The sequence below is a fragment of the Mesoplodon mirus genome (assembly GCF_964341445.2).
Source record: "Mesoplodon mirus genome assembly, chromosome: 13".
Taxonomy (NCBI): Eukaryota; Metazoa; Chordata; class Mammalia; order Artiodactyla; family Ziphiidae; genus Mesoplodon; species Mesoplodon mirus.
Genome location: NC_138989.1, coordinates 22,887,655 through 22,904,392, shown reverse-complemented (window position 1 = coordinate 22,904,392; position 16,738 = coordinate 22,887,655). Strand labels below are relative to the sequence as shown.

Below are 16,738 nucleotides of genomic sequence, written 5' to 3'. Positions count from 1 at the left end.
GGTCTTCAGAGCTCACAAGAACCCCCTGAGGTAGGCCACACCTCTCCCTCAACGACTGAGGGTAAGTGGCTTTCTCTAGGCTACCCAGCCAGCGACTCGAGCCAGGTCTGGAAGCCAGTCCCCGAGCCACCTCCTGCCTTGGACACAGCTAGCCTGCTCTTCTGCCATTGGCCCATGTGTCACCAAATTGCAGGGACTCTGGATGCTTAGTCCCAGAAACAGACTGCATCCCCTCAATCCTGCCTCCTGCTGTCAGCCTGCCCTGCATACCACGGTAGCTAAGCCATTTGTTTTTGTAAGTGCCCTCCTGCCACACAGGCCCAGGAGGTGCAGCCAGCCCCATTGCCACCCTTCTGCCTCAGGCCCGTCCCTAGCACAGTCCGGGGAGCCTCAGGCTGTCCTCTTGTCCCAGGACTGACAAAATGCGATGGGGCTAAGGAAGGGCTATGCACAGAGAATTGTTCTTTCAGAGGTGTGTTTTTAGTCAGCAGGTTTTTCTTAAGTGCCTGTTACACACCAGGCACTAGAATGAACAATAGCCAGGGATGCAGCAGTGACAGACACGATCCCTGCCCTCAAGGGGATCTCTCCATAGGGCGGCCCAGTGGCTGGAAAGCATTTCCAGTACTGTGGGGTGGCGCTAGTGAGGGGGACAGGAGGCTACAGAAGTGGGGAGGGGACACAGGAGGTACGTTCAGGTGAAGGCAGTGGCAGGTGAGAGGTGGGGCTGGTGAGGGCGGGGCAGGAATGGTTCCTGCCCTCTGGTGGAAGCACAGTTCCTCACAACAGGCTGACTGTGTGGGCCCTGCTGCCCTAGTCTGCTGGGCATCCCTGGCACCTGTTCCACTTGTTGGCAGATGGTCTTTAATAAGCATACCAGGCACACGCGTTGCCTCCGTAAGCTGCGAGCTCCTGAAGGCTGTGAGGCCTGGAGCCCTGATGGGTTTCTGGGACCCTAGCGCTGGGCAGCAGCCCCCACCTGCCTTGGGTTGCCAGATAGCACCGTGGCCAGCTCCTTCCTGAGTGGTCGGGCCAAGGTCCAGGCTTCTCAGCACTACCTCACCCCTGCTGGACTTGGCCTGTTTGTGTGGCCAACCCCAAACTCAGGAAAGCTCTTCTCAGCCTTTGAACATCGTTTTCCCCCTCTGAGGTCCTCACCTGGTTTCCTACTGTCCCCACAAGAAGCTTACACTCCTTCCTCGCCTCCTCTCTGTCTTCCTGCAGGTCCAGCTGCAGCTGCTGACAGCCATTGTGAAACTCTTTCTGAAGAAGCCGACAGAGACTCAGGAGCTGGTGCAGCAGGTCCTCAGCTTGGCCACTCAGGTGGGTGCGCAGCCTCCCTGCTGTGCCCAGCACAGCCCTTGTTCCACGGAGGGAGCTTCAGTCCAAGAAGCCAGACCTGGGTGGTCCTGCCCCTAAAACTGGCACCACTGGGATTTGGCCTCAGAGCATTCCAGGATCCCTGCTCAAGGAGCTCAGTCACAATCAAATAGAGGTGGGGCGGGGGCAGGTGGTGACTTTGAGCCAGACCATACTTGAGAGAGGAGAGGGAAGTCCCTGAGAACCGGGAGGGCAGACGGTGGAGGAGGCAGGGAACAGAGGCAGGAGCGGGCTGGGGGGAAACCGGGGGGCTGGGCCACATCTATTCAGGCGGTTTACAGGTGTGCTCCCGCCAGCGCTCAGGTTGCCATCATCAGTCGCCCTGTGATCCCACCCATGTCATGGGACTACGGATGGGGTTCCCCCTTCCCCTCACCTGGTTGCTCTGAGTTTCACTGGCTTCTCATCACCTCCCAGGACTCAGACAACCCGGACCTGCGAGACCGCGGCTACATCTACTGGCGCCTGCTCTCCACGGACCCCGTGGCTGCCAAGGAGGTGGTGCTGGCGGAGAAGCCGCTCATCTCGGAGGAGACAGACCTCATCGAGCCCACGCTGCTGGACGAGCTCATCTGCTACATCGGCACCCTGGCCTCCGTCTACCACAAACCTCCCAGTGCCTTTGTGGAGGGGGGCCGGGGCGTCGTGCATAAGAGCCTGCCACCCCGCACCGCCTCGTGAGTACTGGGGGCCACTCGCTGGCCTGAGCCTCCCCACCTGCTTCCTCGGCTCAGTAGCACAAGCACTCGGGCCTGAGTCTGAGCAAAATTACGATTCTAGCAACTTTTTAGTGAATGCTTACTATATACCAGGTATTGACTTGGTGACAACAGCTCTGAGAGATGTCCCCTCTTAAGAGATGGGGACAAGAGGCATAGAGAGCTTGAGTGCCTGGTGCAGCATCCCAGGCAGCAGAGCTGGGCTCAGACTCGATTCTGCCTGACTCCAGAGCCCCGTTCCTCTCGCCTTCCTGCTCTGCAGCTCCCAGGGTTGTTGGCCTGGTTGTCCAGTCCTCTGGGGACCAGCACCCGCTCTTCTCTTTAGAGTGGGCTGAGTGAGGGGAATACAGATGGCCCTCCCTTCCCTCAGCCCATGAAGCCGGATCTCTCGGAGAGCCAACAAGATGGATCAGGCGTCGGAAGGGGGAGGAAGGGGGGATATAGACAGGCTTCTGGGACAGTGAGGAGACCCAGGTGCCTGTCTTGAGGGTGGATCCTGGAGACTGGGGGCTCTGGCCTCGCTGAGATAGCCTGACCCCCCACCCTGCTGAGTCTCTTTCCCTGTCCTGGCAGGAGTGAGAGCACGGAGAGCCCAGAGACAGCCCCTGCCGGAGCGCCCCCTGGCGAGCAGCTGGATGTCATCCCCACCCAGGGCGACCTGCTGGGTGACCTCCTCAACCTGGACCTCGGCCCTCCGGTGAGTGGCCCACCCCTGGCCACCTCATCGGTGCAGATGGGAGCTGTGGACCTTCTCGGCAGTGGCCTCGACAGCCTGGTATGTCCTGGGGCCCCCTCTGTATGAGGTTGATAGTGATCTTTGGAGGAGCGATCGTTGAACGCCCTCTCAGGCACATTTGCCTGCGAAGGTGATCATGTAGCTCCTTACACATCGGTGAGAGACTGAGGCTTAAAGAGGTCAGGTGACCTTCCTTCCAAGAGCACACAGCTGCTAAGTGGCAGACACAGGATTTAGCCCCTTGCCGGGCTGCTGAACCCCAAGAGACCTGGGGCAGTGTAGGGCTGTCCTAGCCCCTTCCCCTGAGTCTGGCACCTCGGCCCTGTAAGGTTGGAGGAGCCATACCTGCATCCACTTACCCCACATGCTGCACTGGTTGGGGGTAACAGCCCAGCAGGCCTGAGAGAGGCCCATGAGAGGTCAGGGACAGTCCCTCCTCCCCTGTGAAAGGGGGTGGTAAGACTGGCCTGGGTGTTTCCCTGGGATTTCTTCAGGCAGCTGGTAGAGCCGGGTGGAGGGGGCAGTGGGCCCCTTGTCACTTGGCCATGCCTGGCTCAGGTCCCCAAGGCCACAGTATAGGAAAGGGTAGGAAGGACAAGGGTGGTCAAGTGAGGCCAGTGGGTCATGCCCTTCATAGAGACAATGTGAGCCCCTCAGAGGCCCGGCACAGCCTCGCACCAGGCCCCTTTTGGGTGGAGCAGCAATGACTAATTTTCTCCCTCTTTCCCTCTCTTTCTTATCTCTCTGTGTCTTCTTTCCTGGCTTTTCTCTCTGCATGTGGCTGCCTGTTCTCTTCACCCTGCCTGCTTCTGCTTGGAGATGGGGGATGAGCCTGAAGGGGTATGGTTCAACCCTTGTGCCACCAACCCTGTTCCTCCTAGATCTCCCACCCAGCATCCCAAGGGTCGGATGATGTCAAAGCAGTCCCTCCCTGCTAGCCCTGGCCTCTGTCCAGTGTCCTGGCAGCCTCCGCATTGACTGCCCAGCATCCAGCTGCCGTTGGGCCCCCATGTCCATTAATTCCTCATCCCATCCTCACTACCCTACAATGAAGTTGCCTTGTCATCCTGAGGCTTGCCAGCCCTCTCAGTCCCCACAACCCCTCTCTGACATCCTGGGGTGCGTGCTCTCATCTGCTGAGCACAGCCCCCTCGCAGCATTGTGTCTCAAGTACCCCTTTATCCATGGGCTGTTTGTGAGTGTCCCCAGCCCTTTCCCTCAGGGCCTGCGGAGCACGGGAGGGCTCGGCCTCTCCTCTCCACCCACCTCACTCTGTCTTGTTTCTGCAACTTAGAGTTGATGTGATGGCAGCCCTGCAATACCCCCTCCTGGCCTGCACCCCTGTTTTCTAAAGGGCCAGGTGGCCACACTCATCCTGAAGCCCTGATGTCCCTGCCTTTGATGCCCGCCTCTGACCCGTTTCCCTTCCTTTCTAGATCGGGGCCCCCAACTTCGTATCACCCCCAGCAGCAGCAGTACCAGCCAACCTAGGAGCACCCATGGGCAGTGGCCTGAGTGACCTCTTTGACCTGACCAGTGGCGTGGGCACCTTATCAGGATCATATGTGGCTCCCAAAGCAGTAAGTGCCATGGCTTCTCTTGTGGCGGGACGTGTGGGCTCCTTAAGTGGCCCACTGTGTGGGATCGGCTCAGGCCGGCCAGGATGGGCTCCTGGAGCAGCAGTTGGCCAGCACGATGCTGAGGGCAGCAGGGAGCACAGGGAAGGGATGCTAAGTCTGGCGTGGAGGCCTGGGGAAGGCTTCGCAGAGGGTGGTGTTGCTGGAGCTCAGGCCTTCAGATCAAGTCAGAATTAGCAAGGCAAAAAGGGGGAGAGGGCTCCAGGCCCAGAGCTGAGGGAGAGCCCACACCTTCCAGAAAACTGGCAAAAGTTCCATCTAGTTGGGTCAGTGGTTCTCAGTGCTGTCCTACCCAATGCTCCTTATTGATAACAGGGGTTTTATAACGCCCCTCCTTTCATAATAAATGAGATCTGTGGACTGTACATCCTACCTATACATATAATTTCAAAAATGGTAAGATGTCATCGCATAAAAGACTTAAAAGGAAGAGAGTAAAATGATCTATTTCCGTGTCGTGGAGGCTTGGGCATGCCCGCCCCAGATCTGATCACATCGTTGGGTGCTGGCAGTACAGAGTCACAGTGACACCATAGCTATTGAGAGTGTTTGTAGCTCACGTGCCATGGGTGATGTGGCCAGAGGTGCCATTCGTTTCTGAAATGGTTACTGCCAGATAAGTTCCAAACAAAACAAGGAACAGGCTTCCCTTGATTTTCACCATCATTAGTTTCCTGGAAATTTCAGGGCATGTTGAAACCATGCAGAAAATACTCAAGGGCTACAGGACAGTGGCTCATTGTGAAGACCGTTGTCCTCAAGGCAGCATCCCTGACCCCAGCCCACTAAACACAGTGTGTCCCCCCTCACCATTGCCTGCCTGGCGGTGCCCCACAATGCCCACTGGGCCAGCCCGGGCAATACCCCCGCCCCCAGACTCCCGCCTGGACTAGAGCTGAGGAGGGAGGAAGCTGGCGAGGTCGGCGGCACCAGCTTTGAGGCTTTGTTCTTGATCCTGATTCAGCAGGAGACATTGGAAGGTTTTAAACAGGGCTGAAGCAGATTTGCACTTGAGAGCGATCCTCTGGCCATCATGTGGAGGTCAGACTGGAAAGGCTAGAGCAGAAGCAAGGAGCCGGTGAGGAGACTGGCAGGAGTTGGCTGATGGCTGCCGGACAGCAAGGCACTTGTAGGGGTGGAAAGGAGGCTGGACTGGAGGCAGCCATGGCAGGACGTGGCAGGACATGGGGCTGGCGGGGAGGGGGATTCCAGCTGGAACAGTGGGCAAGGGGCAGGGTGAGGGAAGGAGAGCTGAGTTCGCGGTGTGAGAACACGTGGGCCTGGCACTAAGGAGAGCACAGTGTGGGCCAGGCTTTCAGCCTCAAGGAAGCTGCCAGAGGGGACAGACGTGGCCTGATCCCTCACAACACTCAGGTCACACACCACGTCTGCCACTTCGTTCCCAGCCAGAGCCCCTCTCTCTCTTCCGAGGTCCCCTCCCCAAAGCAGGACACAGCAGGGCTTCAGGGGCACAGGGACATCTCCCTCATGCCTGGGGAGCTATGAGCCAGCACCTGCCCTGCCCTGCCCGCTACACCACAGTGCTGGTGGCCAGAGCCCCCAGCCAGGATTCCTGGCAGGATCTGGGCCTGAGGGGCCCCCAGGAGACGGCAAGTCTAGTGCTAGCAACCACACACTTCCGTGCCGGGTACTGCATGAACATGGCATGGCCAGCATCCCGCTAAGTCCTCCCAGCAGCCTTATGACGCTGTTATTCCCATTTTTGCAGTTGAGAAATCTGAGTGCTTTTTCCTAAGGTCACATAGCTGATAAGTGACAGAGTCTGGAACTAAATGTAGGGCTGTGGCACCAAAGCCTCTGCCCCCAGCCCTTATGCGATCTTTCTGTTTTTCTTTAAAGATTTAATTTCATTTATTTTTGGCTGCATTGGGTCTTCGTTGCTGTGCACAGGCTTTCTCTAGTTGTGGTGAGCGGGGGCTACTCTTCGTTGTAGTGTGAGGCCTTCTTATTGCAGTGGCTTCTCTTGTTGCAGAGCACGGGCACTAGGTGCGCGGGCTTCAGTAGTTGTGGCTTGCGGGCTCTAGAGCCAGGCTCAGTAGTTGTGGCTCACAGGCTTAGTTGCTCCACAGCATGTGGGATCTTCTTGGGCCAGGGCTTGAACCCGTGTCCCCTGCATTGGCAGGCGGATTCTTAACCACTGCGCCACCAGGGAGATCCCCCTTATGTGATCTTAAAGTGTTTTAAGAACCTCAATGTGCCTATCTTAATGTCAGGGGTTGTCAGAATCAGCTGGCCCTCAGGGAGCTTGCCCTCTGCATGTGGGTTCATTTTAACAGGTATTATCACTGCTTTGTCTTAGTGGAGAGCCAGATGAGTGTACCAACTGGAAGGAGAGGTGAGGGGATCCCAGGTTAGGAGTAATCAGGGCAGGCTGCCTGGAGGAGGAGTCCTTGCAACATGGGCAGGACTTTTTCCCTTCCGCTACCGTAGTCACAGGCGGGTTCTGGGATGTGGGTGTGCTCTCCCTCCAGAAGCAGTGGCTGTGCGGGCTACATTTTCCTGACAGCGCTGTGACTACCTCGAATTGTTTGTCCTGCGTGCATTCCCCGCTCCTCCTGGTCAAGGGGAATGAGGCTCTCTGTACAAGAACTTAGAGTTCCTCAGCACTTGGGCCAGTGGATGCTGACAGTTCTAGACTCCATGAACCTACAATGACCAAGAGAGATGAGGTCCCCACCCTCGGCAGTCAGGATGGTGACAGTGCCAGAAAGAGCCAGTTCTGCAAGAACCTGGGAAAGGAAGCCAGGTTCCTTGGAGGGGCAGAGAGCAGGGAAGTCACCGTGGGAGCCCTCTGAGTGCTGTGTGCCAAATCAGAGCTCATGGCTAGAGCAATGAGATTCTGCCCTCACAGATTTGTCTGGGGGAATCAAAGAATGATCAGAGTTAGCAATTAGGACGGGGTCAGGGTGGGGTGTGCTTTCCAAGCAGAGGGAACAGTGTGTGTGTGAGGACCAGAGCCCAGGGAGAGCAGGGCACCAGGCCTTGGAGGCCGTGGGCAGTGGAAGCATTGCAGGATTGAGGGGGTTCAAGGGTGCCCTGATCAGATTGCATTTTAAAAGGTGGCTTTGGGGCTTCCCTGGTGGCGCAGTGGTTGAGAGTCCGCCTGCCGATGCAGGGGACACAGGTTCGTGCCCCGGTCCGGGAGGATCCCACATGCCGCGGAGCGGCTAGGCCCGTGAGCCATGGCCGCTGAGCCTGCGCGTCCGGAGCCTGTGCTCCGCAACGGGAGAGGCCACAGCAGTGAGAGGCCCACGTACCGCAAAAAAAAAAAAAAAAAAGATGGCTGCTGTGGAAATTGGGGATAGAAGAATTGGGCAGCTATGTGGGTGGCTGCCATCTTACCTGGGGAACTCTGATGGTGGCTCAGACGCAAGCGGTGCCTGTGGAGAGGGGAGAGCAGAGAACGTGGTAGCAGATGGGAGGAGGTGGTGTTGACAGGACCTGAGCTGCATGACCATGGTGTGGGGGTCAGGGTGGGCTGAGGGCTGGTGCCCAGATGCTCTGGTTCCTGGCGTTGGCGACTTGAGAGACAGTGGGGCATTCACTGACACAGGGCACCTGGGGAAGCTGGCCTGGGGCGGGGCTGTGAGCTGTCCTGGTGAGAATGGCAACTTGAGAGGCATTTGCGCGTCCACAGATGGCCCCCACTGGTGTCCCTCACGGGCAGAGCTTTAATTCATGCTGTTCGCTTAGCAAACGTTCCCTGCATACCAATCTCACACCAAGCTCCGAGCCAAGGATGCAAAGACAGAAAAGCAGAGCCCTCCCCTCAAAGGGCTGTCTGGGGACCGAGAAGACAGTTTATTTGCTAAAACGTCACTGCAGCGGGAGCCTGGAGAAGGAGCCTGGGGGCAGGCTTCCCAGAGGAGGTGGGCTTGAGCTGAGACTCGGATGACAAGGGCAGCCAAACAAGCAGCAGAAGGCCTGCCAGGCAAGGGGTCCTCTTAGTACTGTCCTTGGTCAGGCCAGTTTGTACAATTAAAGGCCAGCCCTGCCTTCTGCGAGGAAGGGCAGCCTGTGAGAGCCAGGGAGGCCTCAGGCTCTGGCCGAGGCCCAGAGTGCCCTTGGCTCTTGACTCTCCTTGGCTTGTCAGGAGGCTGGCAGGGCCCGCTTGTCTCATCGCCTTCCTCAGCCCTGCTTCTGAGTCGTCCTTCTCTGACCTCCGGAGACTCGGCTCAGCCTTGGGCACACCAAGTTCCTCCCTGCCCTGCGCTGCTCCAGCATGTGGCCACACGGCTCGGGGGTCCTGGGCAGGCTGTACAGGAGCCTTCCTCCCATCCCACGGTTCACATGGTCGTCCCCTGATGGTAAAGGCAGGTGTGATCGATCTGAGAGGCCGCTTTAGGTGTGAGGGAAGTGGGGGTGGGGGAAGGACCCTCATGTGGGCTGTGGAGTTGGGGGCATGGTGAACACCAGCCCCCTTCCCATCGTCTTCCCTGCAGGTCTGGCTCCCAGCTATGAAGGCCAAAGGATTGGAGATCTCAGGCACCTTCACCCGCCAGGTGGGCTCCATCTCCATGGACCTGCAGCTGACCAACAAGGCCTTGCAGGTCATGACCGACTTCGCCATCCAGTTCAACCGTAACAGGTGAGCTCCCTGAGGCCAGCCTGCTGAGAGCCCATGCTGGTGACTGTAGGCAGGCGCTGAGGGCTGTGGGCCTGGAGCCTCTTTCTGGTGAAGGAGGATATTCCTCACAACCACATCTCAGGCCAAAACTCTCTAAAGCAGTGATTTTTCCCCACAGTAACCTCTTTATGTGGACACCAAAGTATGAGGTGGAGGGGCAGCACACCTCCCTTTATTTTTGCCTTCCCCCACTGCCCGGGGGGCATTTTACTGACATAATCTCCAGATCTGAGCAGCTCCCGTCTCAGGAGTCTCTAAGAAGGAGGATGGGGAGTGGGCCTGCCCGCCAGCCTCCCCCATGTGGCAGGATTAAACCACCAGACAGGGCCTCTGTGAACGGTGGCTGCTCCAGGCTCCTCACCCCCACCAGGTCCCCTGTCAGTAGGGAAGTTCTCCTGTCTGGCACCATCAGGATCTTCATGGACCAGGCCAGCTAGGCCAGGGCTCTCTGGGGGACCCCAGCAGCCTCTCCTGATGATCCTTCTTCCTGAGTGGCTCTAGTGATGAGCAAACTGAGCCTCTAAGAAGTTGACTGAAGGGGCTGTTTCCTCAGGGAGAGCCTGTGGGCCAGTGGTTTCCTACCCTCTGTCAGACCAGGGAGGGTGGGCAGCTCTGCTGCTTACCCTCAGGGAACCCTAGAGGCCACAGAAACACTCCAGTGTCTCTTACGCTCTTGAGCATCCTCCTGATTTGCTCACATGCTGCTATACCAAGAAGTGGGGCTTTTCTGAATCTCTGTGGCCATCTTATGATCTAGCCAGTTCTGGCCCAGACAGTAAAACCCAGTATCTCGCTTGGGATGGTCACATCCCTCCTGGGAGATGGCGGTTGGTCACTGAGAGTTGGGCAGTCACAGAGTTTTCAAATTAAAAGAAACTTAAAAGTCCCCCTGGTTTGTTTTGTTTTGTTTTGTTTTTTCCCCTGGTTTTAAATGGAGCTCCTTGAGGGCAGGGCAGGGGCACGCTTACCTGGGCCTGCCCAGCACCTCACCCAGAGGAGAAAGAGGAACAGAGATGGGCTTCAGGCCTTCAGCTGTCCCAGATTTCTCTTCCTGTTCCTGTGGCCATTGAGGGGTGGGGAGTGGGGGTCAGGAGCTTGTCCTTCAGGCCTGGGTCTGGGCCTGGGATGAGGCCGGCTCACTGGAGAGGCTTCTCGCCAGCTGCTGCCCAGGCTCCGGAGCCCCAGGAGCCCACCTGTCCTGTGTCAGCACCTGTTCCCCCGCCACCCCCACGGGGGCTTCTCTCTCCCCAGCTTTGGCCTGGCCCCCGCCGCCCCACTCCAGGTCCATGCGCCGCTCAGCCCCAACCAGACTGTGGAGATCTCCCTGCCTCTCAACACGGTGGGCTCAGTCATGAAGATGGAGCCTCTGAACAACCTCCAGGTGTGTTCCGGGCAGGGCTTGGCACCCCAGTCCTTACCCACCTGCCCCAGGGAGGAGCCTGGGGGAACCGTCTGGGGCCTGGCTGGTGCTGGCAAAGGGCTGTCTGTGGAATCTTGCTCTTGGACACAGACTGGGGGCGGGGATGGGGAGTGGGGGAGGCCAGTGGGAGGGGGTGTTGGGCATGGCTACCGGGGAAGTCATGAGAGGGAACCTGCTCAGGTGGGCTCACAGGAAGCAGGCACTTCCTGGGGCCTCAGGGTGTCGAGCATCAGGGACTAATCGGGGACCCCCTTGTTCCTAGGTGGCCGTAAAGAACAACATCGACGTCTTCTACTTCAGCACTTTGTACCCGCTGTACATCCTCTTTGTGGAGGATGGGAAGATGGGTGAGTCATGAGGGTGCCCCTGGGGTCCCTAGAACAGATGGATTGGCTTTGCCCCACGATAGAGTCCATGAGTTGCCAGCTCCCCTGCAGAGTCCGGAGTGAGGGTCACACCTTCGCCGGGGCCCCCAGGGTCTTATCTGGCCAGCTCTGCTCCTCAGTCTTGCCTGCAGCCTCTATACAGTCGTCCCATGGGCCCCCCGAGGCAGGGAGCCTCGGCCATGTGTCACACCTGATGCCCATCCCCTGTGCCCCAGCTGGAACCCCTGGGAAGACTCATCCCAGCACCCAGAGGGCATGGAGCACTTTGCCCACATCATCTCTGTCACATCAGAAGCCCTGTAACACCGCTGTGACTAATGAGCAGGGTGCTCGGCTCCAGAGCAGCGGGAGGTCGGATGTGGGTGGTAGTGGGGAGAGCTCTGAGGCCCAGAGGCAGGAACCCTCAGTCTTTTGGGAACAGCACAAGTGGCCATCCTCACAGAGCTCAGGGTTTGCTCAGGGAAGCAGGAGGGGCTGTGGCAGAGCCAGTCCTGTCCTCAGCTACAAGGTGGCACTGCCCCCCAACCCACTTCCTGCTGAGGGTTACTGAGCGGGACCAAAGGTGTATCAGGATCCCACCTCTACCCCTCCAGACCGGCAGATGTTCCTGGCCACGTGGAAGGACATTCCCAATGAGAACGAAGCCCAGTTCCAGATCAGAGACTGCCCCCTGAATGCGGGTAGGACTCCTGAACCCCGCCCCCACTCCATGCTGCCCCTCGCCTGTGCCCCAGGCCTCCCCATCTCTGACCGGAGGCCTTCTGACCCCCAGAGGCCGTGAGCAGTAGGCTGCAGAGCAGCAACATCTTCACCATCGCCAAGAGGAACGTGGAGGGCCAGGACATGCTTTACCAGTCCCTCAAGCTGACCAATGGCATCTGGGTGCTGGCGGAGCTGCGCATCCAGCCCGGCAACCCCAGCTTCATGGTGAGGGCCCCCGCTCCTGCCTGCCTGCCTGCCTGCCATGGGGCCTCTGCCTTCCTGTCTGGGCAGCCTCTCCCGTTCCCCTCCTTCCCGGGCCAGGGGTCGGCCCTGAAGGGGGGGCACTCTAGCCCAGCTGAGCTGGGATCCCTTTGAGCCTGGCATTGGAGGAGCATCAGAATTCTGACCTTAGAAAGCTTCCGACTCAGTCCCATCTAGTTTCTCAGATAAGACACAAAATTGGGTCTCAGAACAGTGAGTTGGACCAGAAGATTCTGTAAAATTGGGCCCTGTGAGGCGGCCCCATTGGCCCAAGGCCCGTCTGACTGGGAAGTGGCTCCGCTGGGCCCCGGCCCTGGCCCTCCGGCTCTTCCCCACCTGAGTGTCCTCCTGGGAGGACGTGGATTCTGAGCAACTCATCCTTCCTGACCTTTGAGTCAGACCTCAGTCAGGACGTGGCTTCCCAGAGGCCAAGCCGTTGTTCTAGGCCCCAGAGAGCCCAGGCTTTGCTTCTCCCTGCACCCAAGTCTCGGGCAGGCATGACCCTCCAGAGGCTGCTCCCTGGGCCCCGCTGGTGGTGTGGGTGCAGAGGTTGGGTGGGGCCTCGGCAGTGGCTTCGGTGGTGGTAATTTCCGTCTCCCTGTGTTCGGTTGCTGCATGTCCACCTTCCCCGCTGGTGCCCGTGGTGCAGGACTTGGAGGTTAGCGGATTGCTTTTCTCTTCCTCTTCCCCTCCATCCTCCCAGCCATACCTCGCACACCCCATCTCTTGGCCCGGGTCTCCTGAGTTGGCCTCACCCCGCTGCTCCCCAAAGCCGGGCAGACATGCATGCAGGCTGCAGGCCGGAGGATAGGCTGCCCTGTGCTCCCCAGCCTGGTGCCTTCACTTCCCACAGTCAGTGTGCACAGAGCCCTTCGGAGGAGACTGGGGCCCTGACTGCTAGAGCGCCACGTGCCCCTCCCCCTTCCCAGCGGCCCCCTTCAGAGCAGTGATGTTGGCAGGATGGGTGGCTGCGCTTGTCTCTGCTGCCAGGGCTCTCCAGGCTCTTCCCACAGTTAGAGCCGAGCCAAGTCTGGCGTGCCTGCTTCCTGTGCAGGGAACCAGAAAGACCACCCAGCGTCCCCATGGCCTCCCTCCTGGCCCCAAACTTCCTCTGCCTTCCATGGGCTGTGGGGGTCCTGGCAGCTCTGCAGGGTGCGGCCAGCACTGCCTGGCAGCCTTGGGCTCGTGATTCACGCTGCAGAGGGCCATGGTGGCAGGCGGACAGCAGGCGTGTGGGCTGCGAGTAAATTTGGTCCCCACCCGGCTGGCTGCGGCGGCCGCCCCTCGCCTACACCACACAGCTGCCCCAGCCGCGGCTGCCACCAGGCCGTGTGTGCACACCACCCTCTCCCATCTGGTTCCCTCCTTCTCTGCCTTCCCCACCTGTTCCTTCCCGGCCCTGGAGAGGAGCTCCGGGAATGAGCGCTCCCTGTCCCCCGACCCCTCTCTCCCTGCAGCTGTCCCTGAAGTGCCGAGCACCGGAGGTGTCCCAGCACGTGTACCAGGCCTACGAGACCATCCTCAAGAACTGAGGCCCAGTCCAGCATCCGCTCTAGCCTTCCACCAGCCGCGTCAAGGAGCCCCCTGGGAGGTGGCAGCACCTCCTTCTCCCGGGAGGGGCTGGGTGAGGCTCCTGGCACCCACGGGCTTCCCTGGTCCTGACAGTAGGGCCTGCCCGGGTCCTCAGGATACTCCCGTGTTTGAGACGCCCCTCTTTCCATTGCTGCTGACGTTTAGCGTCAGGTGAGGAGGGGACCAAAGGAGCCAGAGCGGCACAAGAGCTGGACGGGGAGATCCAGGGTTTTTCTCTTGCTTTTCCCAGCACCTGAGGGCGAGCACGCAGTTCCCTCCTCAGGCTCCCAGCCCAGGAAGCCCCCTGCCCCAGTCTCTCTTGGGGTGGTGTTAGTCTCTCTTGGTGGTGCCCTCCCCACCGCCTCTCTCTTGGGACGGGCCCTGGCAGGCATCCTGGCGTGTGTGGAGGGTCCACTGGGTACCGGGAGAGCTGCTCTGTCAGGGCCTGGGGCTCCCAGGGCCTACAACCCCACCCTCCTGAGCACTGAGCCGCTCGGGGAAGACCAGGCAGAAGCTCCCAGAGCCCCTCCTGGGCTCCTGCTCCCCTGGCAGACATGCACGCCCGCTCCCCCTCTTGCCCACGAGGACGGTCTCTGCCTCTGATACATTCCTCGATGTGCCCAGGGTTCCTGGAGTGGAGACACGGCTGAGAGGTGGGGCATGTGGGCGAGCAGGGTGCATCCTGTCTGGGGTTTCTCCTTAGCATCTGCTGCCCCCCTCCTGGCCTCCTTCAGTTGTGTCTGACAGAGCATTAGGTTTTCCTGTTACTGCTGTTTAATAATAAAGAAAGATTCTGCTTTTGGCAATCACGGACACTTTTTTCCTCTTCCACCAAATGTCAGAATTAAAAACTGCTTCCAAGTGGTTGAGGATGGTTTTCTTGAGCCCTGCAGTAACGATGTCTAATATATATAAATAGAGACTATATATTGTATGTTTACTCTTATTTTCAAAAAGAGAAAGTGAATAAAAATGATGACATCAAGTGTGTCCCTGGCCAGTGTGTCAGGTCCTGAGGCTCTTCTGGGCAGGGTCCTGGATCTCCTGGGGTCCAGGGTCAAGGGTTTGAGCTGTGTCAGCCCCTCCCTAGCCCTGCTGACAGTACCTTTCCCTCTCTTGTCCTTGGCAACTGCCTGCTGAGGCCTGCTGGTCTCCCAGCACCTCTCCCACCCTTGACCCCAGCTCCACCCCAGCCCACGCCGTCTTGCCTTTAGATGCTGGGAGGGCCGAGCCCATCTTGGTTTTCCTCAGCTCCTGGGAGCGGCAGGGAGGCCCAGCACCAGGCCTGGCTGGGTGGGCTGTTCCCCACCCTGCATCTGCAGCGGCCTCCCCAGCCACCACCAGGGACACCTCATGTGGCCCCAGTTCTGGCACTGGCCTGGCTCCCGGGGTGGGGAGGGAGGTGGGGGGACTCTGGGCAGGGCTCTATGGGCAGAGCTGCCAGTGGGTTGTCAGTGCCTCATGGCTGGTGGGCCCTCAGCCCCTTCTTGCCATGGCCACTCCCTGCACCCTGCCCATGCCAGACACACTGCTGTAGGAATTGGCAGGGGCGCCTGGCCTTCCACTGCCCCACCTCTGACCCCTGGGGTGTCACCATACTGCCCTGGGACCCTAGAGTCTAGAACCAACCAAGGCCCCTGACTGCACAACCCCAGTTCTCTCCTCACCTGAAAGTTCCGGCTCAGAAGGCCCCACACAAACGCAGCTGGAGTCCCCTCCGTCTGTGGACTCACCGCAGCCTGCCCTGTCGCCTGCCGTCCTGACCTGCTGAGACCCAACGCCACCCTGCCTTGTGAGTGCACTGCTGTCCCCAGTGGGGTGATGATGAGGCCCAGGACCAAGCTAGCCCCTGAGGTGAGGGGGAAGTGCCAATGAGGAAGGCTGTCCCGGCCAGACAGAGGCCCTTGGACTGTCATCGGACACCTTGGGTTCATGTACTCAGGCCTCAGGTGGTCGTGGGAGGAAACTTACCATGATTTTGTCTCTCTCCAGCTTTCCTGTCCCTTCCTCACCCCAGTGACACCCATCACATGCCTCCTCCCTCTCACGTGCTCTCCCCGGTCGTGGTGTGCTCAGGCGTCCTTATTCTCAGCTCCCGATACTTCTCAGGGGCCTTGGCATCTTGCAGAAGATTCTCCAGGGTCCTGAGCCTTCCCAGCCAGTCGGGGAATTCAAGACAGCAACCAGTTATTTGAGAGGGTCCAACAAACACCCAGGGGCCTGATGGGTTCCCTGTGTGCCAGACACCCTGCCAAGGGCTGAGGTGTGACCTCACTGTACATTTTTTTTATCTTCAACTAGTTTGTTTTATGGAGAGAGTGTTTCTGGACCACGGTGAGATCAGTCACACAAAGGATAAAGTTCTCCCTTCCACACTTCCTCAGTTCTTATTTTCTTCCCTAGAGGCAAAGTTCATTGCTACATTTTGGTTTTCCAGGAATAATTCTGTGCCTGTATAAAGCAAATCCAGGGACGTGTTTACTAAATAAATAGTAGCACATCCTAGACGCTACCAGCACTTTGCTTTATTTACCTATCAGTACAAATAGGGCCACCTTGGAATTTCTTGTGCAGATGGGCTGGTGTCTGCAGACAGACATTCTGGCTGTTTCCATCTTCTGCGAGTCCAAGCAAAGGTGCAGTGAATATCTTTCTAGACATCCTTGCTCGTAGACACAAATGCAGCTATAGGATCTAGCCCCAGAATTGCTGGACCAGAGGGTATAAGCATTTCACATTTTAAATTTTAGTTCTTGTTTTGAAAAGATAATGCATTCACATGGTTCAAAATCCAAAAGGCAAAAAGAATGTAGAAGTGAAATAATCCTCCTTCTCATTCCTCTCCCTAAAGGGACCAATGTTACCTTCCAAAGAGACTCAATGACGTCTAATACGATTTTTTCCCTTTTTATACACAAAGAGTAGCATGGAATACACCCCAATCTGCATCGTACTTGTATCTTGGAGACTTTTCCATTATTAGCCCATTATAGAGAGCGGCCTCATGCCTTTATATAACAGCCGTGTGGTTTTCCATCGAATGGAGGCACCGTGATGAACCAGTCCTCGCCATGATGTCCTCTTAATTGTGTCTGGTGGTGTTCGTGCAACTGATACTGCAAAGAACAATCATTTTCATGTCGGTAAATTCCTCAGACTGAAATTGCTGGGTCGAAGGTAGGTGTGTTCATCATTTTGATAGCTACTGCTAAAACTTCTCTAGTTTACAGCCCCACCAACCAGGAATGCGATGCCTGTTTCCCCACACCCTCACACA

At 58.2% G+C, this 16,738-nt stretch overlaps 1 protein-coding gene across 3 annotated transcripts in view; it reads left to right on the top strand.

Annotated features, from left to right (window-relative positions):
* AP1B1 (adaptor related protein complex 1 subunit beta 1) overlaps positions 1-14,267 on the top strand; it is a 51,787-nt gene extending 37,520 nt beyond the window's left edge. For all 3 annotated transcript variants that reach the window (XM_082641662.1, XM_082641660.1, XM_082641661.1), the window contains 10 exons: positions 1,225-1,323; positions 1,798-2,057; positions 2,673-2,874; positions 4,272-4,415; positions 8,936-9,081; positions 10,372-10,501; positions 10,803-10,887; positions 11,520-11,606; positions 11,699-11,853; positions 13,347-14,267. In XM_082641662.1, the coding sequence (XP_082497788.1) occupies positions 1,225-1,323; positions 1,798-2,057; positions 2,673-2,874; positions 4,272-4,415; positions 8,936-9,081; positions 10,372-10,501; positions 10,803-10,887; positions 11,520-11,606; positions 11,699-11,853; positions 13,347-13,421 (1,383 nt within the window). In that variant the 3' untranslated portion in view covers positions 13,422-14,267. The remainder of the gene's footprint in view (positions 1-1,224; positions 1,324-1,797; positions 2,058-2,672; positions 2,875-4,271; positions 4,416-8,935; positions 9,082-10,371; positions 10,502-10,802; positions 10,888-11,519; positions 11,607-11,698; positions 11,854-13,346) is intronic.
* The last annotated feature ends 2,471 nt before the right edge of the window (positions 14,268-16,738 follow it).